General features: G+C 39.3%; 2 protein-coding genes across 8 annotated transcripts in view; one reads left to right on the forward strand and one right to left on the reverse strand.

The window, feature by feature from the left end:
* The first annotated feature begins 2,029 nt into the window (after positions 1 to 2,029).
* Positions 2,030 to 3,284, forward strand: SCGB3A1 (secretoglobin family 3A member 1). The gene is made up of 3 exons (XM_004428679.1): positions 2,030 to 2,084; positions 2,804 to 3,039; positions 3,129 to 3,284. Exons 1-3 carry the CDS (start codon positions 2,030 to 2,032, stop codon positions 3,282 to 3,284), a joined length of 447 nt encoding a protein of 148 aa, XP_004428736.1.
* A 12,341-nt stretch (positions 3,285 to 15,625) lies between these two features.
* Positions 15,626 to 25,804, reverse strand: part of CNOT6 (CCR4-NOT transcription complex subunit 6) — a 69,101-nt gene continuing 58,922 nt past the window's right edge. For 2 of the 7 annotated variants that reach the window (XM_087429181.1, XM_087429180.1), the window contains exons 8-12: positions 25,351 to 25,505; positions 24,596 to 24,750; positions 23,447 to 23,677; positions 21,609 to 21,811; positions 17,946 to 19,646 (exon numbers count right to left, since the gene is read on the reverse strand). In XM_087429181.1, the coding sequence (XP_087285307.1) occupies positions 19,434 to 19,646; positions 21,609 to 21,811; positions 23,447 to 23,677; positions 24,596 to 24,750; positions 25,351 to 25,505 (957 nt within the window). In that variant the 3' untranslated portion in view covers positions 17,946 to 19,433. Of the gene's footprint in view, positions 17,648 to 17,945; positions 19,647 to 21,608; positions 21,812 to 23,446; positions 23,678 to 24,595; positions 24,751 to 25,350; positions 25,506 to 25,804 lie in introns of those variants that run through there. The other 5 variants (XR_015551887.1, XR_015551885.1, XM_087429182.1 and 2 more) reach the window with 5 other exon arrangements.

Consider the following 25,804-nt stretch of genomic DNA (forward strand, 5'->3'; position numbering starts at 1 on the left):
CAGTGCCACGTGCGGCATTTGGTGAGGGGGAGTGCGTCCATCAGCAGCTCCCACAACCAGATGTTAACTGAAGAGAGTCGTGACTCAGGTGCCCACAGTGAGCGGCAGTCTGACCTCAGCCCCCCGCTTGGCTCTCCCTGGCCAGAGGTCCCCGTGCCCATCACCCAGGCCCCAAGTGGGTCTGGGATCCTTCGGCTGCGCTGGACCTGAGCAGTTGGGGTGGCGCTGCAAACTGCTAACTCTTCTCCCCAACCCCAAACTCGGACAAACCACGCCTGCTCACTTGAGACTCGTGTCCCCAGTCTTACAGGGACAGGAGGGCCTATGAGATCATTCCGGCACCAGCATCACCCTACACACACTGAGGAAGCTACTGACAATTCTCAGCTGCCATAGCAGCTCCTCCTCCAAGCGCATGTCCCCACCCGAGCAGAGGTGGTGCTTCTAGAAAGGACACAGTGCAGGGGACACCACATCCCTGTGCTGGGCCTGGGAAAACCGCAGAGACTCATGCCTATATGGGGAAGCGGAAGGAGGCAAAGACAGAAAGAATCTCCTTGGTTTGAAACCGGAAGAAACCTCTCAGCTGTGTCCACATTTTCCTTTTCCACCTTGCCCTGTTGTGCCCATGCCCAGAACCAGCCTCCACCTCGGGTAGCCCTCAGGCCTCCACGAGGTCACCGAGAAGCCCCTCTGGTCTTCCCCTTGCCTCCAGCACCCTCTGCTTGTGGTGGGGGCAGAGTTACTGTGATTGGTGGGGGGAGATAATCCCACCTGCTGGCCCAGGCTTTTCAGGAGTGGGGCTGGCCAGAGCAGTGCCCATATGGCAAATGCCTCCTTGAGAGGACGAGCCTCTGGGCACTCGGGGTGTAGCCACGGGACCAGCCTCCTTCCACCCTGCTGCATCCGCAGCAACAGATGGTCTTGTCCCAGCCTCATGAGCAGCATTCCTTCCAGAAACCCTGGGAAGGTAAATTTTCAAGAGTTGAAAATGGACATCCTATTGAAATTACTTCCACAATGACCAACAAAACATACATCTATAATGCAAAAATCCCCCAAACAAAACAGTCAAGGACCAGTGTAGAACCGAGTGGAGATCACGCGAATGTGCACACACCGATCATGGCTCTTAACAAGCTACAGGCAGTGTGCAGGCCGGAGAGCACAAAGCACCTGCAGAGGTGAGGGGGCCACGGGGGCTCAGGTGGGCTGGAGCCCCGCTAGGCTGTGAAGGTCAAGACGCACTGGTTACCCAGGTGGGGTACTCCAGGACACTCCCTGAAGAGTCAGATCTTCCCATTGACGAACTTGTGTCATGGGGCTAAAATGTTTTGCTTGTTCTCCGTCATCATACTTTGTAAGTGACAGATGTGTGAGGACTTTTAGAGAAACTCCCCAGCATTGAGACTGATTTCAAAGTTGGAAGAATGTGCTGGGTCCTTCTGTCAGCATTGGTAGCTGCCTGTGGCCCCACCAGGGAGGTAGCCAGGGGTGAGGCCTGACCACCTGGGGGGCTACCCAGAGTTTCCTTTCTGCTTCCCCAGGACGGGAAGGAGCCAGGAGGACCCCCAATGCATGACATTTCCATGGTCTGGAAGCAGGAGTAAGGACTGGGGTCACAGACCTGGCCCTTCCTCACCCGGGGCCCAGCCCTGCTGGAAGGCCATGTGGGGTCAGACCAGAGAACTCTCTGTAAAGGTGAAGGCCTGGGTGGGCCTGTGTGGACAAAACACAGTCTGCATTCCTGCGCAGAAGGGCCTAGCCCTCTGGCCCAGGAGACCGTGCCAAGACGAAGTCCCCAAGACCCAGGCGGGGTAGGGGGGCACAGGCTTTCCAGGGCCCACTGGCCTGAGCAGGCAGTTGGCCATGGCTCTGCCTATTAGCTGAGCAAATAGGGAGTTTCTCAGGAGGATGGGGTGATGCCCCAGCCCTGGAGAGGGGCGAGGATGGGGTATATGAAGCCCTCAGAGCCAGGTTCTGGGAAGCCTGTCTGGTCCCAGGAGCATCCACTGAGACCTACTCCACGATGAAGCTCACGGCCACCTTCCTGGTGCTCTGCGTGACCCTGCTCAGCCACTCCAGTGAGTTCTCTTGGGCCTTGGCTCCCGGCCCCTCGCCTTGGGGCCCTGGTAGTGGCTCTGCTCGTCCCCCAGCCCCCATTCCAGCCAGTCCCGACCCTGCTGCCTCCACATCTTGGGCATCAGGCTCCTTGTGCTGTCCCTCCAGTCGCCCAGAGGGACCAGGGCACTCCTCTGCTTACTGCTTCCTAGAGCTCCCTGTCCCTCTAGGCAGAAGTCCTGCTCCTTCCTGGGGCCTTCCAGGCCCTCTGGGGTCCATCTGGGGTCCCCCTGAGCCCTCGGCCTCCTCTCACATCCCAGCCTGGGTTTCTCTTCTTCATCCACCAACACCAGGCTCTCTAGCCTCGGGCTAGCACAAGCGCTGGCCCTGGTCTGGGAACATCCATCTGCTCTCTGCCTCATCCTTCAAGGCACAGCCCAGGTGTCACCTCCTCCGGGAAGCCTGCCCCAGCCCCACTCAGAGCTCACCTCTCCTCCCTCCACCCTCAGGCCGCCTATGTCCCTCTATCTAGCTGGCTCCTTGCTGGGCCATGGCTCACTGCTTACGTGGCCACCTCTCCCAACCAGCTGGGCCTCCCAGGGCCAGGCCTCCCCTGACTCAGCACAGGGCAGCAGTCAGTGAGGGAGGGAGTGCTGGGCACCTCCAGGAGGAGATGGGCCCTCAGCGTTTCCTGGGAGCCCCCAGGGCCACGTGGGCAATTCTTCTCTTCCTGTGTTTGCAGCTGCTGCTCTCTTCGTGGACTCAATAGCCAAGCCTGCAGCCCCAGCTGTGGCTGCCCTTGCCCCTGCCTCGGAGGAAGGGGCTGGGGCTGTGGCCAACCCCTTTCTCAACGTGTTCGACCCCCTAAAGTCCATTCTGGCCAGCCTGGGAATCTCCGTAGAGCAGCTCGTGGAGGGCTCCAGGAAGTGTGTTACCGAGCTGGGCCCAGAGGCTGTGGAGGCCGTGAAGGCTCTGCTGGTAATGTGGGCACCCTCCCTTCGCGGGCGGCCCTCCACAGCCAGCCTCTTGCAGAGGGGACATACTCAAGCTTGGCTTCTCCTTTTCAGGGGGCCCTGACCCTCTTTGGCTGCACTGAGGCTGGAGTACCCCTGCCTGGGGACAAGATGCTGGAGCCCTGCCCCCCTGACCATCCCTGCCCTTCCCCTATTCTCTCAATAAAAACAGACAAGAGCAGCTTTCGGGTTGATGTCTTCCTGCCTTGACGCCAATCCCTGTTCCTCCCCCTGCTGTGAGCATAGTGCTGACGAAGACGGGCCTCAGCTGAGATGGTCCCTACACCTCAGGGAGGCCATGCACCCCAGATTGTGTGTGTGTGTGTGAGAGAGAGAGAGAATACTGACATTTGCTAGGTGGCATAGAGCCAGCAATTAAAGGTGATGAGATGGGGCAAGTACACTTGTAATTGTTTATGAACCTTGGGAATTGTCTAATTTTTGAAAATTGGTGAGAACTCTCCAAACAAGCAAAGCCATTTGTTGCTCATACATATTTGAAAGTTTTTGTTTTCTAACCCCAACTCAGATCTCTTCCCTGGAGTGGGCAGGATTGAGGGCCACAGGAGACCTATGCCATGTTTGCTATCCCGCTGGTTTCACTGAAATGCCCTAGAGGCTGTGATTCCTTCTCTTCTGTACCCGCCACTTCTGGACAGATCCCTGGTGTCAGCAGGTGGTGCCCAGAGCCTAGATACTGACGTCCATCCCAGGGGAAACTCCCCAGTCGACCCCTCTGTTATCAATAAGTTACAACCCAATGGAAAGGGCTCTCCCTGCCTTGCCTATTAACATACCGTGGACAAAAGGAATCCATTTTCATCTATTTTGTATTAAAACATGGGTCTGGCCTTTTTTTGTTCCTATTTTGACAAGAATATTCAGGGATTTAAGTTTTTTTTGGCCATTTTGACAAGCTCACAGTCAAACTAGAACAGGAAGGAGGCCACCTGGATCCAGATTAAATTTAAATCTCTTATCATCACACTGTCCCCAAGATTCTCAAGGGTTCTGAATCTTTGTGTAAAGCTCTGGTCTGAACAAAAATGAACCAGTAATGAGATGAGTCATTACGCATCTCTGGTGAAGAAGGCCATGCGTACACGACCTGACCTGACCCGACGCCCGGCCAATCGCTCCCAACATTACATGTCCAGGCTCTTGGCAGCTTCTCTGGTTACAGTTCCTGAGTCAATGCACTGATGGAAATGTCCCAGGGAATCGCTGAGAGAACACTGTGTGCTATAAGAGCTTGTGGGAACTGCCGGTGGGCTTGGGGGCTACACCCTATCCTGAGGTGGCCCTACTACCTTCCACCTGTGGAGTCTCCCCAGGAAAACACTGGAAGGGAGGGAGACCACAAGTGTCATTTGCAGCCCCCAGGCTGACTGCCATGGCTGCTTCCTTCCTCCTGTAGATTCCTGAGAAAACAGACCAACCACAATCCATAAGAGGGCATATGGGGGAGAGAAAGCTAGATTTCTTTAAATGTATCTTAACAATTTGACTTCGTAACCATGTAAATATTTTACGTAATTTTAAAAGACCAAATAAATCTTTTTAAAAGTAATTTCTAAAAATTGAAATAAAAAAAAAAATAGCTAACTTTGTTTCCAGTGGTGGTATAGTCACCAGGGAGTAACTATTCCAAGTAAAATGAAAATATAGTAATTTAACTCTACGTCCTGGGGGCGGGGTGGGTACACCCCAAGGACAAGAACTGTAAAGACAATCAAACTTTTCCTGTTGGTGGCATTGCTATACTGAGGCCATTCTCTGCATATTTTGTGATAAGTCAAATGAGTAATTATGTCAGTGTTATTGAAACCTGAGATTTCTGGCAAAGTTGAAAGGAGATGCTGATATAAGATCATTCAAGTCAGATAAAAACCTTACAGCTCGGATTCAAACTGGAAGTATAGTTGCCTGATGTATTTTTATCTTTAGGGGAAAAAATCTCTTATCTCTGTTCCCTGAAAGGACCTAGAAACCGACAAACCCGGGAGCAATGAGAATCATCACATCCAGATTGCGGTCTCTCGATACCATTCCCACAAAAGGAACCAGGAATCTTTGGAGAAATGGCCCATTCCAGGTCTGGAGCAGGAAATGTAAAAGATGAACCTGGAACATCTTTTCATACCAGAATGGAAGGAGGCTACCAAAGACTATCAGGATTGTGCCAAAAATACACAGGGGCCCGTTTGAATAAAGATCCCATTGGCCAAAGATGGGGCAATTTGAACATCACAAATGGTCATGAGTGGAATGGATGAAACTCATCAAATATATTTTAATCTGTATGTTTTGATACAGGGAAAAAAATAGTCTATGGTAACCTTTGGAGGACACAAGGAATTCAGTTCATTATTTTGAAAACTGATAAATATTTTTTAAAAGAATGCTTATCACTTTGAAATATATACTGAAATATTTACAGACGAAATGTTATGATGTCTGGATGAAATGTCTGGACTTTGCTTCGAAATAACCCAGGGTGCACATAACACATGCGCTAGCTGAAACAAGACTGGCCATGGAATGGTATTTGAAGCTTGGTGTTGGGTGAACCAGGTTCATTCGATTGTTCTCTGCACCCCAGGATATGTTGCAAACAATTCAAAATACAAAGTTAAAAAAAATAAAAAGATTAAAAGACAGCTGAGAGAATATATACACCACACATAACTGATAAAGGGTAAGTATCCTGAATATGTAAAGAATGATGAATCATTCGGAAAAGGACAAAATCCTCAATACGCATAAAATCATAAGAGGAACCTGAAATAGCAAAAAAAAAAAAAAAAAAAGCCTTTTATTAATAAGGTAAATGTAAATTGAAACCACAATGAAATATCATTACACCTCCCAAACTGACAAAAATTCAAAGTCGGACAAAAAAAAGACTTGGCAAAGTTGTGGAACAATGAAAAAAATCTCAAAAACTGCTGGTGGGAGAGTGCACAGGAACAAACACTTCGGACAGAGTTAAGCATGTCTAGTAAAATCAACCATGTGCGTGCCCTACCACCTAGCAATTCCAGCCCTCAAGTCTATACTCCAGAGAAGCTCTCGCAGCCTGGCTCCTACCAGAATGTTCAGAGCAGAATGGTTTGTAAGGATAGGGGGAAGAAGGAAGAAAATGAGAAACAACTCAAAGATACTTGCAGAGAAAAATATATATATTTTGGAACATTCATACACTGCAATATCACACTATAGTGAAAATAAATTAACTGCAGTTATTACAACTGCATTCATTAACATGAATGTATCACAAAAACATATCGACCAAAGAATTCAAGTCTCAGAAGAAATCACACAAAATTATTTCATTTATGTATGTTTTTTTGAGATAATTCATATACTACAAAATTCACCTTTAAAGTAAATTCAGAGGTTTTAAGAATTTTTGATGTTGTGCAACCATCACCACTATCTAATTTCAGAACATTTTTATCACCCCAAAAAGAAACCCCATACCCATTAAAAGTCACTCTTTTTTGGAGAATCTCTCTCCAAATTCTTTATCCATTTTTTAATTGGGTTATTTATCTTTTCATTGCTGAGTTGTACGAGTTCTTTATATATTCTGGAGACTAGACTCATCAGATATATGATTTGCAAATATTTTCTCCCATTCTATGGGTTGTCATTTTACTTTTTCACACTTTGAAGCACAGAAGTTTTTAATTTTGATGAAGTCCAATTAATCTACTCTTTTCTTCGGTTGCTTATGCTTTAAGGTGTCTTGTATCAGAAACTATTGCCCAATCTAAGGTCATGAAGGTTTATACCTGTTTTTTCCTGAGGGTTTTTAGTCTTAGCTCTTACATTTAGATTTTTATTCATTTTGAGTTAGTTTTTGTAGATGATGGTAGGTACAGGTCTGTCTTCATTCTTTTGCTTGTGGATATTCAGTTGTCCAGCACCATTTGTTGCAGGAAATATCCCTTCCCCTATTGAGATGTCTTGGCACCTTTGTTACAAATCAATTGACCCTAACTGCAAGGGTTATTTCTGAGCTCTCAATTCAGTTCCATTGATCTCTGTGCTATCCCTATGTCCACATACCACGCTGTCTTGATAATCATAGCTTTCTAATAGGTTTTCGAAATCAGGAAGTTTGAGTCCTCCAACTTTGTTCTTCAAGATTGTTTGCCTATTGGGGGTCCCTTGGATTTCCATATGAACTTTAAGGCCAGCTTGTCAATTTCTGCAAGCAGCAAAAAGCCCGCTGGGGTTCCGATAGGGATTGTATTGGATCTGTAGAGCAATTTGGGGACAATTGCCATCTTAACAGTATTGTTTCAATCCATGAACATGAAACGTCTTTCCATTTATTTAGGTATTCTTTCAATGTTTTATAATTTTCAGTGTACAAGCCTGGCATTTCTTTCACTAAATTTATTGCTAAGTATTTTATTCTATTTAATGTTATTGTAAATGAAATTTTCTTAATTTTGCTTTTGGTTTCTTCATTACTAATGAATAGAAATACAATTGATCTTGTATCCTGTAACCTTGCTGAACTTTATTAGTTCTAATCAGTTTTTTGGTGTGTGGATTGCTTAGGATTTTCTATGTACATGTTCATGTCATCCACAAATATAGTCTTAGTTCTTCCTCTCCAATCTGCATACCTTTTATTTCATTTCCTTGCCTAATTTCCCTGGCTAGAACTTCCAGTGCGATGTTGAATAGAAGTGGCAAGAGTGGACATCTTGTCTTTTTTCTGATCTTAAAGGAAAAACCTTTGGTCTTTCACCAGTAAGTACATTAGCTGTGGGTTCTTTGTAAATGCCCTTTACCAGGTTGACAAAGTTCTCTTCCATTCCTAGTTTGGTGTTTGTGTTGTTTTTGTTATTTTTAAATGAAGGGTTGTAGAATTTTGTCGAATGCCTTTTCTTTGTCTAATGAAATGATGCTGTGGTTTTGTCCTTTATACTACTGCTACAGTGTATTACATCAAGTGGGGATATTAAGCCAACCTTGCCTCCTGGGATAAATCCTACCTGGTCAAGGTGTATAGTCCTTTTTTCCATATTGCTGGATTGTTTTGCTAGCATTTTCTTGAGGATTTTTGCATCTCTGTTCACAGGTAATAATAGTGTGTAGTTTTCTTTCCTGTGATATCTTTGTCTGGTTTTAATATCAGGGTAATATTGGCCTCAGAGAATGAGTTATCAAGTGTTGCCTCTTCTAATTTTTGGGAGAGTTTGTGAAGTATTGATATTTATTCTTCTTAAGTATTTGGTAGAATTCACCAGCAAAGCCATCTGGACCTGGGCTTTTCCTTCCATATAGTTTTTCATTTCTAATGCAATCTCTTTACTTGCTATAAATTTATTCAGATTTTCTATTTCTTCTTGGGTCAGTTTTGGTAGTTCATGTCTTTCTAGGAATTTCTATTTCATCTACGTAATATATTTTTTTAAATTTTCATTTATTTTTCCCCCAAAGCCCCAGTAGATAGTTGTATGTCATAGCTGCACATCCTTCTAGTTGCCGTATGTGGGACACGGCCTCAGCATGGCCGGAGAAGCAGTACATCGGTGCGCGCTCAGGATCCGAACCCAGGCCACCAGTAGCAGAGCTCACGCACTTAACCGCTAAGCCACGGGGCTGGCCCCATCTATGTAATCTAATTCATTAGCATACAATTTATCCATACTAGTCCTTTTTATTTTGTAAGGTTGGTAGTAATGTCCCCCTTTCATTCCTGATTTTAGTAATGAGTGTTCTTTTTTTCTGTTCTGTATAGTTAAAGGCTCATCAATTCTGCTGCTCCTTCCAAATAATCAACTTTTGGTTTTGTTGATTTCTCTATTGTTTTTCTGTTCTCTATTTCATTATTTTCTGCTCTAATCCTTATTATTTCCCTTTTTCTGCTTGCTTTGGATTTACCTTGCTCCTTATTTTTCAAGTGTCTTAAAGTGGAAGGTTAGGTTATGGATTTGAGATCTTTTTAAATGTAGGTATTTATAGCTATAAATTTCCTTTTAGCACTGCTTTCACTATATCCCACAAATTTTGGTATGTTGTGTCTTCACTTATTCAAAGTACTTTCTAATTTCTCTTTTGATTTTTTAACCCAATGGTTATTTAGGTGTATACAGTATAACTTCCATATATTTCCAAATTCTCTTTCTAGTTTCATTATGATTGGACAATAAACTTTGTACAATTTCAACTCTTTTCAACTTGAGGCTTGTTTTATGGCATAACTTATGGTCTATTGGAGAATGTTCCATGTGCACTTCAGAAGAATGTGTATTCTTATGTTGTTAGGTGGAGTGTTCTATACATGTCTGTTAGGTTTAGTTGGTTATATTATTGTTCAAGTCTATTTCCTTGTTGATCTTCTGCGTAGTTGTTCTAGCCACTGAGTGGGGTACTGAAGTATCCTACTATTGTTGAATTGTCTATTTCTCCCTTCCATTCTGTCAGTTTTTGCTTCATGTAGTTTGGAGTTGCTTATAATTGTTTAGTATTGCTTGTCCTTATAAAATATCCCTCTTTATTTCTAGTAACATTGTTTGTTTCCAAGTCTAGTTTGTCTCTTAGCATAGCCACTCAGACTTTCTTATAGTTTCTGTTTACATGACACCTTCCTCCATCCTTTCTTTCAACCTATTTGTATCTTTGATCTAAAGTGTGTCTCCTTTAGACAACATATAGTTGGATTGTGTTTATTTTTATCCAGTCTAATCTCTCTTTTGATTGGGTTGCTTAATCCACTCACATTTATTATTATTATTGGATTTATGTCTGCCATTTTACTTTTTTTTTAATGTCATGTCTTTTTTGTTCTTCTATTCCTCCTTTACTACTTTATTTTTACATTAATAATTTCTAGTGTAACATTTTAATTTAATGATTTTTGCACTCAGTTTCAAAAATATAATTGAAAAAGTAGATTCAAATACCCAAATTATTCCAAATATACTTAAGTTTTCCCATAACTGAATCAAATCCTCAAAAATCATTAAAAACTTTTTGGATCTACATCAACAAAATTGATTTTTTTCTTTCACCTTTCATCTAAAAAGATGAATCTATTTAACTTGGTAGTAAAAGCTTGTTAATTTCCAAGTTAAGAACTTTTCTATCCAAGTACCAATTCTTGTGTCAACTCTACATTAACATCAAATTCGGAGGTATCTGCATAATTTGAAAAGCAACTATAAACTTACCAACACCAACAGTGTTCTTCAAAATTTTCTTGTAGTTTTTGCAGCCAATTTACAAAACGCTGATGACTGTTAAAAACTCATAAACGTTAGAAAATGTGCAAAAATCAGTATTCATGATTTATATTATGAAGTTTCAACATAAATTTTTGTACTTGTCTATGAAGGTCACAAATAACCTTTTCCTTTCCTTGGAGCTTCAAATTTGGTTCATCCATATGCAGTGTGGTATCAGTGAGAAAATGTATATCACACTGACACGTTTTGCTTTTTGATTACTGAATTTGGTAAGCATTCCTTTTGCTGCAAGATAATCATAAATTGGAATTAATAGAACAGTAAACCATTGTTAAAACTCCTTCAGGGGGCCCGCCTGGTGGCACAGTGGTTAACTTTGCACATTCCACTTCCTTGGCCTGGGGTTCACTGCTCCGATCCTGGGTGCAGACCTACTCACTGCTCATAAAGCCATGCTGTGGTGGCGTCCCACACAGAAAAACTAGAAGGACCTACAACTAGGATATACAACTATGTACTGGGGCTTTGGGAAGAAAAAAAGAAAAAAAAAAGAAGAGGAAGATTGGCAACAGATGTTAGCTCAAGCCAAGCTTCCTAAAGAAAAAAAAAAAAAACTCCTTCATAATTCAACCAATGAGCACTAGTAAAGAAGGCAAGATCATTAAATTGTCTTCTATTTTTATTCCTCTGAGCAGTTTCCACAAAGGTGATGTTTCATTGATTTGAACCAAACATACTGAACAATTATAACAACTGTGACACTTTTCAAAGAGTCTGTTTCAGAAAACTGAGTGCAACTATTTTGAATAAGCATCATAAGGTGAAACAAAACAATAAGGGAAATCTAGGCTCATTTAATAGTTCCAAGAAATCCAGATTTTTGACCTAACATTGCTGGTAGTGACAGACACTACCTTTTCCATATCTAGGAGAGGTTCTTTGGCAGATGTAAAAGACGCAAAAATATCTACGCCACAAATATTTTTTTTAGGCTGAGAATTCACATTTCTTTATAAATTTGTTACACCTTTAAGATGAAGCACACAAAGTATTAACTGGGCAATGTCTTTTATATCACATAACTCATTTAAAGCTAACAAGTACTTTCAATTGTTCAAATTTTAAATCAACTGATCCTTAGTGTTAGAAAGGTCTTGTATAGATAACTGATTTTTTAGCTTAACTAAAGATATTTCATTTTCTAAAACATTTTTAGTTTTTTCCTCATAATTTTCTAACAAAATTTCCATAGTACAAATAATTTTTTCTTTTTTACCACATCTCCATTAGTTTTTTTTTTCTGTGCAAGACTACAAGCCCTTATGGCTGGCCAAACATGTTCATATCCTATTATCAATTGTTAAAAAACTTTGTTGAACATTTAATTCTGATTTCAGGTGATTAATTTCATCTATTTTTTTTTTAAACAATTTATGACCAGTTTTTATTTTTTTTGTGAGGAGACCAGCCCTGAGCTAACATCCATGCCAATCCTCCTCTTTTTGCTGAGGAAGACCGGCCCTGGGTTAACATCCATGCCCATCTTCCTCCACTTTATATGGGACGCCGCCACAGCATGGCTTGCCAAGCAGTGCGTCGGTGCACGCCCGGGATCTGAACCAAGGCCCCCAGCATTGGAGCGCCCACACTTAACCGCTTGCGCCACCGGCCGGCCCCACATCTATTCTTTTTTGATTGTTGAGAGGAAACATTAAGTTCAATTATTATTTGAAGAAAATGTATCAATACTGTTCACTTTAGTACTTTCAATTTTATTTTTTACACAACAGGTTTTTTCTTTTGCTCTGGTGCAGCAAACTGCAACTGTCATTCATCATGAAATTCATGATATACCTTCCAGCCTTTTCTGTTCCAGTTGTGCAACTAGCTCAGTTCTGTACCAGTAGAACTGATTTAAAATTTAATGATTTGCCCATACTTATTTTTTAAACTAGAAAAATTATATTAAAATGAACGTCTCATTTAATTACTGATTATGATTTACATAGGTACAGTAACTCATGCTGTTTGCACAAAATATTCAACTAACACACTATGTTACTTTGGTTAGTAAAACATTGCTGGAATGAAATCAATTCTTTGACATCAACTGATGATGTGTTTATGTGTAATATAAACAAACAATACACTGGTTCCATATCTTATACAACACAATAGATAAAGGGAAATGTCCTATCAAAATAATAAAGTTTCATTTAACAGAAAAACATTCGACAGTTCTGGTCACACTAGCCATATTTCAAGTGCTCAAAAGCGACACACGGCTAGAGGCTACCACATTGAACAACACAAGCCTAATTCTTTGCATGAGGGGAATTTAACTGGGTTTAGAATTCTGGATTCCTTCGTTTTGTTGCTCTACTGAAGTTATCTTCTAATGCCTAATCTTACCTAGAGACCTCTAGCAGGCAGTCTTTTTACATATAAGGCATTTTCAAGAACATAAAAAAGCCTAAAGCAAACAGGCTAAAAGAATCAAATTAGCATCACATGCTATCTTTTATTATTTTCTGGAATTACTTAACTGTTTAGTAAGGGCACACCTGATCTCTTTTGCAGACTAAAATCTGAATAAAATATAATGGGAAATAAAGTAAAATGCAGCTTGAGAAACAAAATTCTTTAAATGATTTTGTCAGGTCAGTAAAGGAAAAACCAAGGCCTTGGTGGTGAAGACACAAGAGATGTTGAGTTGAGGTTTGCCTAATGAAACAATGAGTGACTGAGCAAAACTCACTTACCTGTCTTTTCACAAGTCAGGCAGGAATCAAGATTCTTATTGAGTCTATCTCTTAAAAATTTCCAATTCCCCTTTCTCTCTACTCTTACTGCCCTGCAAGCCATCCTCAGCTTATCATCTGTCAACTGGATCATGCCAGAAGCCAGCTAAGTAGTCTTTTGTGTGTGTGCGTGAGGAAGATCAGCCTTGAGCTAACACCTGCCAATCCTCCTGTTTTTGCTGAGGAAGACTGGTCCTGGGTTAACATCCATGCCCATCTTTCTCCACTTTATATGGGACGCCGCTACAGCAAGGCTTGACAAGCAGTGCGCCGGTGCGTGCTGAACCCCGGGCCGCTGCCGCAGAGCGTGCGCACTTAACTGCTACGCCACTGGGCCAGCCCCCAGCTAACTACTCTTACACTTGTAATTCATCCTCCATAGTGCTGCTAGAGCGCCCTTTCTAAAACACAAATCTGGTAACACTACTCCCATTTAAAGCCCTGTATGGCTCTTTATCACCACCTACAGGATGAAGTTCAAACCTTAACATATGGTTCAAGGCTCAAAACGCACTGCCCATAGCATCCCAGCCACTGCTACTGCACTGCCCACTGAAAGACCCACATCATGGTGGAAATCCATCCCATCCATACTTCCTCAACTAACGCTCAATATGTTGAGTACCCACCCTCACAACTACTTCACTGCCCTGAGAATCAGCCACCCGCATCAGTATGAATATTAAAAGGAAAGCAAGTCTTGCATTTTGCAGATTTCTTCTACCTGGCTTTGGTCATACCATCATTCCTTTTCAAAGTTTTCATGGACCAGGTTTTCAAGAATTACATAAAGTTCAGAAACAAGTAGTATTAGCAAGACTGCTACGAAGGGGAGATAGTGAAATCACTAGGGCTGTAGGGTTGGTGGTCACAAGCCACTGACTAATGAAGCAGTCGTGTTGAGTCAGCATTTCCGGACCCCACACCTCAGACTCACTCCGTTGCTAGTAAGGCTGAAAAGTATCTGGCAGTAAAAGCTCAAGACCTCGTCCCAACACTGGTCTAGTAAGCAGAGTTACTCGTGACAGGCCCAAAATAATTTAATAGCTTTTGAGTAGATTAGAGTGATTTGAAGTTTGCAATTCAAAGAAAATGAGAAAATTGACATCTCCTTATTCACTTGATTTAAAATGTTAACGTTGTTAAAGAAACTGTAGAAACTGGTCTTCAAGCCGCTTTGTAATCCTGCAGTTTTCCCAATTCCTAGCTATAGACTAGATGGCTGGACTCATTTGGGGAACAATCTACTTAGAACATTTTGTGTTTTATTACTTGGAGGAAATTAACTTATAGAAATATTCCTCAAATTCTTATAAAATTCTAGTAAAAACTATCTTCTATAAGATTCTTCTAATATATAACCTGTATATTAAAATTGTCTTTATAGTATCTGTGAATACTTATTTTAAAATCATTTTAAATTTGAATATCTAAATAATACTCCAAAAACTGAATTCTCAGTATATATAACATTGTTACCTAAAACTTAAAAACTTTATTCCAAATATATTTCAGTTCATCTCTCCTTAGTTACTTGTTCCTCTAAAGAACATTAACTAGAATTTATAAAGTAATATGAGCATACTTCATTAACTTTTTCACTTGTTTTTTGACAATTATGAGGAGGAACAAGACTTCTGTTAAAGAGAGATGTAAAATTATATATTAAGGATTAGGTAGAAAAACACCTACTTTAAAAACTGGACATCTTAGCAAACATTCATTTCATTTGTCTTCTGATTTTAAATGATTTTTTCAAGCATCTACATAAAAATTTACATTTATTTGTTATAGAAGTAGTTTCTAAAAAGAGAATAGACTTAATGTTCTTAAGAGTTGGGAAGTCATATTTTTAAAGTATACATATACAACAAAATATGTATGTAACAAGTCAAACATTTAATGAATTGGTATAATCCCACCAACACGATGTTTGCTATTGTATTTAAAAGCATTTATTTAAAATACGTCAACCTCCTTCCAAAAGATTGGAAGACAGACGAGCTCAATTCTTATATTACGAGGTATATGGTAACAACAATAAAAATCCTGGGGCCGGCCCCGTGGCTTAGCGGTTAAGTGCGTGCTCTCCGCTGCCGGCGGCCCGGGTTCGGATCCCGGGTGCGCACCGAGGCACCACTCCTCCAGCCATGCTGAGGCCGCATCCCACATACAGCAACTAGAAGGATGTGCAGCTATGACAGACAACTATGTACTGGGGCTTTGGGGGAAAAATAAATAAATAAAATCTTAAAAAAAAAAAAAAAAAAAAATCCTAAATGCAAAAGGACCATCAGATGCTTAAATATAAAATTGGACTTAGGCAAAGATATGAGTGTTATACAGAATAACACAGCCAATAAGGAAATTCTTAAGTTCACACCATCTCTCCAATATCATGGCCCCATTCATCTCTTCCCTTTCAGAGGGTTAGTTATAACCCTGTCCCAGATGACTCACAATTTTAACTACGTGGTCTGATTAACATTTATTTTTCTCAAACCTCAGTACTACAGCTATACAAATTACACTGTTAAAATATTTGAAACAGATATTGAATTTATTGGTTGGCTATGAGTAGGAAAATACATCGGTAAAGAAAAGAGACCCTGTATATAAATATAATACTAGCTAGTTACAATTTGACCAAGAAGGTTCCACTGAAAAGAACAGTAAAAGCCCTTGTTACCACCAGTCCATGGGTACATAGTCAGTCTCCCACACCCTTATCAAAGAGCTGCCCAGGCAAATGCGACATTCTTTGAGCTTAGTGCAGATAATGTGCTGGGTTTTGATACACGAATGGTAAACAAAAGTTAGTCCAGTGCATTACACAATATAACGTACTGTGAATAAGACTAGATACTCTATTTTAGACACGACTTCATCACACCGGTTATTAAAATTTATGTAACCAAAAGGAAGAGCAAAGTGAACATCTTAACATACTGTTTACAAGTAGGGGAGAAACACTTGCTAAAAGTGTTCTTGGAATCATCTGTAGCATTTCTACTGGATATTCTGACTGGTTCATTAAAGGAACAAACTGCTGCAACTGTTTTGCCTGGGTTGGCTTTTGTCCTGATATGACATGACTCCAAAACCTTAAAAGTCACTATGGAAACGAATCCCATGAGTTTAAATAGTAAAAAACGCAATACTAAAACTGGAATTTATTATTGAAAACCTGAACCTTAGAAGAGCTTTGAAATTTTAATTTCAATATTTAGAAGTGCATTCCACCCAATTTAATAGTGTCCTTAGGTTTCAAAGTGCCAACTCAAGTTTTCCTGGCTGTAACCAAATCAAATAAAAATAAAAAGTTTCTTGGAGATGTTCCTTGTCTATCTTCTAGGGCTATAAAGTTGCAATCAACATTTTATTTCTAGAACTTTAGTTTAAATTATGCCATAAATTAATTTTGATGAGCATTATTTAAATTCTCAAAGTATAAATAATTACCACTAATATGGTAAATGGTACTTCAAGAGATTTACAACAAGGATTGAGTGCCTCCAAATTTCTAATCATTAAAAGAGAAAACATACCCCAAATCTTCTGTAAAACATCCATAAGATGGATTTGTCCAGCAAGAACACTGAAATTACATTATGGCAACACCACATTAAATATATTTGTTACAGAATTTTTGAAAAAAATCTATGCTGTGAAAACATACTAGATTTTATTGCATTTTAGGGAGTATGGATTATTGGAAATTATTCAGGACACACAGAAAACAGTTAAAACACAAAATCTTGCTTAACAAAAGTATCATAGTCATTTTGGGGTGACCATTTATTCCCTACAGGCCCAGAATATTTCTTTCTCTTTTGAAGGTTACAGTTGTAAATCTACACTCTTGGTTCAATTTATCACTATCTCAATAAGGTAGAGAAGCTGCTCAAACTGACCCACAAAATGCAGTATGCCTAGAAGAGGCAAGAACAAATATTTTCAAGACATAACAGGCCATTATATCTCATTATGTTGCCCCCAAATTCAAATATATTGTAGACAACATCAATACAGATGAAAACATTTTGTGTAAAGCTCAAACCTTTAGCATCTAACAAGCGCACTCTAGTTCCAGCATCTATGAAAAGAATACACCCTCCATTCATAAACATACAATGAGTAAGTGCTTCTCCCCTCCCCTTCCATAAAGCTCTCAGACCTGTTCTGACATAATGCAGATCACAGGAAAAGCGGCTTCCTTCATCTCCTCAGTCCAACCAGCTCCAGCTCACCCTCGCTGGAAATTGTCATGATGCACATTACCAACACAGTGTTTAGGAAAAATGAGTAAACACACCTTTTATTCACACTTTACAAAAAAAAAAAAACCCCAAAACCCCATAAAAAGTTATGCATTGGTTCTACATCAGTAATACCAGCTTTCCAATGTACTGATTATCAATGGATGTGTTTGGTGTCAGCACAACTTAAACAAAAGCAAAAAATAAAAAAAAAAAACCATCACAACAAAATCTTAAAAAAACCTCAAAGGAAAAACCAGGTCCCAGACAAAGATTCAAGATCAAAACCTGGAGAATTTTTTCTGAAAGAAAAGAAAAAAAAATCATTTATTTAAACAGTATGTAATTTTATTTTCTCTTAAAAACAGATTAAGCACATTTACGTGCTAAACATTTTTCATAAAATTTTAAGTCATTATCCAAAATGACTCATTCTCTGTATAAAAATTGTTAACATTCAACAATTTTTGTTTAATGCTCACATGGTATCCTTTTGCTCCCCTGCCTGCAGTTGAAACAAAAGCAGTTAGACCAAGTCCCCTCTGAAGTCATTTGATTTTTGAGAGAAGAATAAATGAATGAGAACAGAATATACATGAGTTAACTTTGCAAAGTTAAAGCTGGCTTTAATCTCTAATCTACTAATGGCACTATGGGCAAAATACAGGGTGCAATATAACTTTATCTTGGTTGACATATTAAAAGGACTCAGTCACTTTAAAAATGATCTGAAGAATTGTCTTGGGGACCTGTTTTGAAAATACATCTCATTTATACTGCTTCATAAAAGGAAAATTACTTTCATTTTTAAACAAAAGGAATGATTTTTAAAAACATGGACATTAAGGAATACATGGAAAACAACAAGAATTCACATGATAGTAGTATTCTGGGTGACGAACAGCACTGTGCAATGACACCAAGAAGCAGTGCTTGGGTCTGGTGAGCAAAGACCCAGGGACCACCCTCTGAACATGTTCCAAAATGTGATATTCAATGCTTCACAATGGAAAAAAAGTCACAATTCATTCAAAAGCATTTTCATAAAATTCTCACAAATGTAAAACAGTATTTAAAAATATAAAAGAGGATGCACAGATTTTCTCTGCATGCACAGGCAGTGCTTGGTGAGAACAAATTTAGGCAGGCACAGTGGAGATAGGACAAGAAGTGTCTCAAAAAGGAGTTAAGAAGCTGTACCTAAGCAGCTGTAATTTTTCAACTTAAAAAAGTTAAAGATTTTAAAAATATCAGAATGTACATGTATCAACCACTACATTCAGTCCATAAATGCCTACAGATCATTCACTGCTCACCTTATCTCTCCTGGTAGATAGTTTTCATAACAACCCAGGAATTCATAGATAAGTTGTCTCTGGTCCGAGAAAAAACAGATTTAGAGAGCAATGTTCTCAACTTAAAAATAAAGTAGTACAAAAGGGCTAACAAAACCCTAACAGTGCAAATCATCAGCAGAGAAAGTCTGTTGCAACTTCTTTTACAAGCTGGCCTTTATAACACACGAAACAGGTAAAAAAACCTTAGCCTTAGTTTATAATACAGTCATTTGCAAATCTGATTTTTTTTAGTACAAAATTTCATAAATCAGGTCTTCTGTGGATTATATACAATCATAAAGGCTAAATTCAAATTATTTATTTTATAAACAAGTCTGAAAAAGGAGGGAGTAAAGTATGGAAGAACGGTCTCTGGATGTTATTACTGGCCTCAAAAAAGTAGTGCTATGGATTTCTGTGCAAAGAGAATATGCTGTTCAAACATTTTCCTATGTCAAGGCATGAAAATATTATATTGAATAGAAGAAACAGGAAAATTACTTGTAACAAATTAAAGATAGGTGCAAAGACACCAATCCCTGTCTAACAGTATATAAAGCATACTGGGCTCAGAATTTGTCTGTTGCTAGCACCTGGCTTTCATACTATATCCTTATCAAATAATCAGATTGAAAACTCAAATCATCATTAAGGAAAAAAAAAAACCCTAGTGGCCATACCTCACTCTCCTATATTCAGATTTTTTATGACTTTACAAATAAAATTGAGGTCGTCCTCTGAAGACACTTGACTACCTCCTGCCAGGAAGGTGAATGCCATTAACTTGGGGCAGGAAAGGCAGTAAGAGCTCCAGTTGTGCAAAAAGTGAGAAGTGATCAGAGGGGATGAGTGGGTGTGGGCAGCCGCTGATATTATTCTCAACTAGCCAATGGTGGTCCAGAGGTCCCAGGATGCCTAAAGTGTTCAGCTGAGGTTTAGAATAGAAGATGTAGTCAATTATACCCTGAAAAACAGAAAGGAAAAAAAAAGACAAGGCCCCACATAAGATGACGCTGAAATGCTGAGAGCTTTCAAGACCCTTACAGTCATGTCTGGTAAACAAAGAAACTTATTAGCGTGAGGAAGAGGCAGTACTACATAAACTAAATGTCAAATCTAGCAGAATGAAGAAAGTTAAGCAATGCTAACCATTCATTGTTCCTCCTAGCTGGATCTTCTCAGAATCTTTAAAGAGACCTAAAATATTCCTCATGAAATGGCCCCTGCTTCTCTCTCCTAATCTAATTTGTACCACTTTCCCCCTTGCTCACTACCCCATTGCCATACTAGCCCTTTTTTTTTTTTTGGGGGGGGTGCAATGAAGTAGGGTACATTCCTCGCAGGTGCCAAGCTCTTTCCTGCCCCAGGGCCTGTCCCCTCTGCCTGGAACACTTTCTTCTACCTGTCATTTGGTTAATACCTTCTCAACCTTCAAGTTCACTTTCCAAAGACCTTCCTGAATCCTGTCCTCACCCATGTAATATCTCCTACCACCTCCAATTCTCTTCCTTTGCTCATGTGCAGCTCAAGGTTTAACTACATACTCATCTGGGTAGGCAAGACCCGTTTCTCCCACCAGACCCTGAGCTCCATGAGGGGCTCTGCCCTGCATGTCCTCAGCAGCACACAGGCACAGCCTTTGGCACGCAGCTAAGGATCTCTTGATTTGCCCCTCTCCTCCCTGTAACTTCAGCCTCTCTAAATGCTCTAGGCCAAAAGTATTTAAGCACATTCAAGTGTCATCTTCCATCTCCGTATCAGCAACAGGAACAAGAGAAAAAAAACCCCCTGATCTCTCCCACCTTTTGGTTATCACTCTCACCTCTCCTTCAATCAATCTGCTTGAAATAAGAATCTACAAGTTGGTTTTTACTACCTCATTGCTCAGTTATTCTTCAACTCACTGCACTCTAGTCTCTCTGCCCAGCTCTCCAGTGAAACATCTCTCACCATCATGTTTCTGAAACTTAACACTCATTCCTCTTCCCTAGAAAGGCCTTCTTTCCTTGGCAGTTAAGCTCCTACACTGTCCTGGCTTTTCTCCTCTCCCTGGTTCTTCTTCTGTCGTTTACAAGTTAGTTTTGCCCAGAGTCTACTCCAGCCTTTTCAACTCTACACACTCACCTGTTCCCAGGGTTAAATCATTACCTACAGTACTATGGATCCTCCAAAGTCAAATAAAAAACTGTCATAGCTTTCAGTAGTTTCTCAAAGGAGTGTAAATAGCTCTCATCTCCAAAATTAAGAACCAATTAACACCAGTATTTACACTCTAATAGACAAGCTAACTTGAAGGATCATTTTTCCAGCAGGTTAGAAATGGAAAACCCAGGACTTAAAGAGAACAGAAATGCAAAAGGTGGCTAAAAAGGACAGTTGAACACAAGCCCTAAACAACCACTATATTAAAAAGGAGGAGAATCACTAAGGAAAGGCTCCAGCTTGCAGGCCATTAATTGTATAAGAAGGCATGTAAATATATTTTAGAAATCTGAAAATGGCTAATAATAAACTACATTTTGACACTCAAGGAGTACAGTTTCAGTTAAACTATAATATGAGAGATGGAACACCTCACCCCAACTGACACCAAATTAATAGCAGGGTACTGCATATCCAGCTGTTAGTAATGAGCCTATAAGAAACACAATTGCCCCAAAAAAGGTGCCAGTTAACTCAGGGTTTACTATCATTACTTCATCTGACTTCTTACCCTAGAAATGAATCTAACAGGTATCTATAAAGTAGGGATAGGACACTAATCCCAAGGAATTCTACATAAGAGTAAGAAAAGAATATTCCTGTCAACTAATTTAAGATGGTTTAAAATTCCATTCTGAACACATATTCACATTTTAAAGACATGGCGAGGTTACAAGATTCTCTAAAAAATGGAAGTTGTAAAAGTTTATGTCTCCGAGCTCACCTTGAAGTCAAATGTGTAGTTTGTGTAAGGCATCAAGCCACTCTCGTAGGCACTCTTTAACTTGAAACCATGAGTGATCCTGCCATTGGTTGTCCCGTTTTTCCCATTACAGCTGAAGTTTGTGAGACTTTCATTATATCTCAGTTCCTTAAAGTCTTTATGGTTTGTTTCTACTCCACCAGTGCTCAAATATTCTACAACACCTATAATAAAAACAAATGTACTTTTCTCATTGTCAAGTATAATATACAGTGTACAAAACATAACTAAAAAAGAAAATTCAATAGCAAATAGTTTTAAACCAAAAATATTCTCACTTTCTAAAATGTTTCACTGGTTTTTTTACATTTGCCAAAACTTGTCTAAATCCATTTTTACATGGTTTTAATCATAGTATACTGAAAATTTTACTCTTTGCTTTATTGTATCACATGAACTTATGTCTCCTCAATTATCTTTTTTTAACAGTTGCATAATACAACTAGGCCAGGTGTATAGTACTTGTTAAACTAGTTCCTTAATTTTATAAAATTCACATTGTTTCTACTTTTTAAAAACAACACCATCATCAACATCTTAGTACGGAGGTCTCTGCTTATGTTAAATTATTTACTTGGTATAAAATCCCAAGATTAGGCTTCATTGTGCCATTATATATATATTGCCAACCATGGAAGAGAATGTCACTAGTTAGTTACAGAGCAACTTCACTATCCCTGGACACTATTTTCCCAATTTCCTAAGCGTAAGATGGGCTCTGCAAACATTTATTTTAATTTGCATTTAATTAGTTAGCAAGGTTGGACATTTTCCCAGGTGTTTGCTATTAAAATACTATATTTTTCAACACTGAAATGGGTCTTAAGATTTTATTTTTTGACAAGTCTTTCTTTGCCCCTCAGATACTTTGTAGCTAAACAGAGGGTACAAAGCATGTAGAGAAACTGCCCGAGAATAATCCTCAACTGCTTCAGTAGCAGAAACCCCTAGACAGTTTTGATGAGATGGATTAAACAATTATGGATCGCAGATACCTTCACCTTCCCTGAAAATGAATTTTAACATAGTTTCTATCTTTTTAATGGCTCTCATTATCGTGATGGCGGTGATGTGCTACTGAATTTAACCACTCCAAATGTGTGTGTTTGTGTTCATGCATGTATGCAAGTCCAAGGAAAAGTATTCTTGTCTATGTGAGAGAGTATAAACAAGGCGCTGAAATACAAAAAAGAAGAAATACTTAGTTTGATATTATAAGGCTATTGTTTATTCACTGTACTATCTATGGAAAAGTATTCAAGAATAAGGCTTTCTCTATTCTACTTTGTGATAAAAATCAAGATCCCTGTTCTTTTTTTGTTAAAATCACTTGCCTGATCTGTGTAAATAAAGAGTCTCAATTTCCACCTGAGGTGTATTTTTCTAATCATGCCCACCAAAATTTGCGATCCTATAACATGAGGTCAAATTTAAACTGGATTGAATTACTACATGCTGGAATCCCAAAGAAGCTGTCTTAATAATCTTTTCAGAGTCTGGATTATACATAATCTGAGAGTAATGAAATATAATTATATGTTCTTTAACAAGTTATTTCAAGTTATCACCTATGTGTTTATTGAGAATGATTAATGTCCTTCCTCCTGAGGTTTCCATAATAGCCTTTCATTTTCAAAATGGTCCCGTTAGTCCACACAAAAAAGTCTTTAAACCTGATTCACAGATGCCACTACAAACTGAATTTTTGTTCTGACTAACCTGGAATTATCAGAAACAACACATTACAAAAATATTTTAAGTCAAAAAGCATCCTATATAAAAGAACATTCTTTTCTTACCAGAGTCTGGCAAAGAATTAAGATCTGCACACAACACCAGTGGAATAGTTCCAAATTCTCCCAATACACCGGACTGGAGGCTTCGTGAGGCTTTATCAATAATATTCTTCACTTCTGAGAGGAACATCATTGTTTGAACCAACTTCACATCAGAGTATTCAGGGTCCCAATGCATATGAGCATTAGCCACGAGAATAAGTTGTTTTTCTGGTCCAAGATGTGGCTTTCCAGCTATATTAGATAAAAAGAAAACAAACAAACAGACAAAACCCACCCATCAGCCCATATACTCTTACAGGTCTGAAAGCAAGTAATATCTCAGAGTCTCAGAAATAAAGAAGGGCCCTGAGATTTACCTAACAATCTCCCCCCTGATGACTGAATCTACCCTGCAACAAACTTGAGAACCAGACCCCTAAACTTCTGAGTGAGTACTTCCAGCATCCACTCCTGGAATAAAGACAGCCCATTCTATTTGGGGCAGCTTGATGTTCAAATAATTCTGTCTCCTTGAAACTTCTGGTCTTAGTTCAGATGTCCTAAATTGAGTCTCACAAAATTACATCTACACTCTTTTCCTTAGATATATTTAAGACAGTCACTAAGTTCCATATTTCATTTTTTTTCCTTCAGGTTAAATAATCCCAGTTCCAACTGTTCCTCAAGTGACAGAAGTTTCAGTTCTCAGCATGATGGTCTCTCTAAATATACTTTTAATTTGAAATAAGTGGTCCACTTCTGCAAAACTCAAGACCTTTAAAATAATTATTACAAGTAGGTCAGGAAGAGAAGTTAGCTTACAGAATATCCTTGCTGCCAAGAAATTATAGAAGTATATGGAGTTCTTCTCTCTAAGCAATTATTTTAACTATTATTTACTTCAACATTTCTTTTATGTGAAAAACCCCTGGGAGCAAAAAAACTTCTTTTCTTTAGCTTTATGCCTTTCAAGGTTTGAAACGCTTTCTGCGCAATGCTTTCTCATCTCAAGCTTTGTGGTAGAGAAAAAGGGATGTGACATTTTAGAAAAGACTTAAGTTCTCACTGAGTTTCTTCAGGTGTTAGACAAGACTATTAATACATTACAAATTTTCTGTTTTCTGTTAAATTTTGGGGGTCACTTTTACAGGAAGTGAAAAGGTCACTCACATGACATTTCAATCAATTCCCTTCGAAGTTCTAGCAGTACTGCAACTCCAATGTTATCTTTTGTCATGACTCTGTTCAGCATAGCTTCAGACCCTTCTGAATTTGCCATCGCTAGCTGATTAAATTCAACAGTGTGTTTCTGAACCAAAGTAAATCTAAAACAAAAACAAAAACACACACACAAACAGAGAATTGGGAATATCAAGATATTAGCTTTGTGGGAAATGCAGTTTTCCCAAACTTCCTTAACAGATATGATGGCATGTAAATCACATTATGGAAAATCCTCCACACTTAACACAAAGCTTCCCATACTCACTTAAAGTTGTTCTCAGTCTTTTACTGATACAAATAACACCATGAAATACTTTTACAACTTAAGATTATGCAGTCATCTTCTGTTTAGGTTTCATGTTGGAATATTCCATCTTGTAATTTTTAAATAATTCTTTTCCAAAGGGTTTAAGAATCCCTCTACCATCCTAGAAGGAATGTTAATTACAAGGTGTTTCAATCAACAATTGGAGTTAAACCCTAGTAAACACCTGAAGAAACAGCAGCACTTTCAACGTGTCTCCAAAGCAAGATTATTCCTGATGATTCAAAACAAAACAAAACCCTCTAAGTCAATAGTATTGTTTTTTTGAGTAATAATACAAGGTCTCAATCTCTTATTTGGTAATAATTTCCATACCCTTGGGCCCCACCCTGCAAATATAGAGAAAATTTTCTTTTTTAAAAATAAGATGACTTACTTTTCTGTCTTGAAGAATATTGCACAGCCATCAACATGTTTTCTCTCTTGTTCTGACATTGTCCTAGCTCTAGATTTAGGACTAAAGAATCCATTATAGCCACGTTCTTTCAGTTCTACCAGAAAAAAACTGTAATACTGTTCTGTTTCAACCTCCTGAAAAATTGTAAACAGCAAAGTTATTTCATAAGACAAAAATCAGTCCTTTGCATTACTTGTATATGTACAGTTTGAGAGCTTAAAATAACTTCAAATGACTCATCTAGAGAATAAAGAATGTAACACCTTTCCAATGTAATTTATCTGAAACCAACTGGAACACTTACTTGTCATTTTACAGGTACCAGGTGACAAGGTCAATTCTTTGTTGTTTAGGAGTAAAGAATGACAAGACACACACACCTCTACACATGTATATTTCCTTATATTTTAGAACTGATATGGAAAAAGAATCA

Source organism: Ceratotherium simum, chromosome 4 (genome assembly GCF_057802395.1).
Source record: "Ceratotherium simum simum isolate JZ-2026a chromosome 4, ASM5780239v1, whole genome shotgun sequence".
NCBI lineage: Eukaryota > Metazoa > Chordata > Mammalia > Perissodactyla > Rhinocerotidae > Ceratotherium > Ceratotherium simum.

Excerpts from the sequence above, each read along its gene's own strand:
- SCGB3A1 (XM_004428679.1), top strand. The coding sequence starts at position 2,030 with ATGAAGCTCACGGCCACCTTCCTGGTGCTCTGCGTGACCCTGCTCAGC. Across the intron at positions 2,085-2,803 it reads GACCCTGCTCAGCCACTCCA|CTGCTGCTCTCTTCGTGGAC; the intron begins GTGAGTTCTCTT and ends CTGTGTTTGCAG. Across the intron at positions 3,040-3,128 it reads AGGCCGTGAAGGCTCTGCTG|GGGGCCCTGACCCTCTTTGG; the intron begins GTAATGTGGGCA and ends TCTCCTTTTCAG.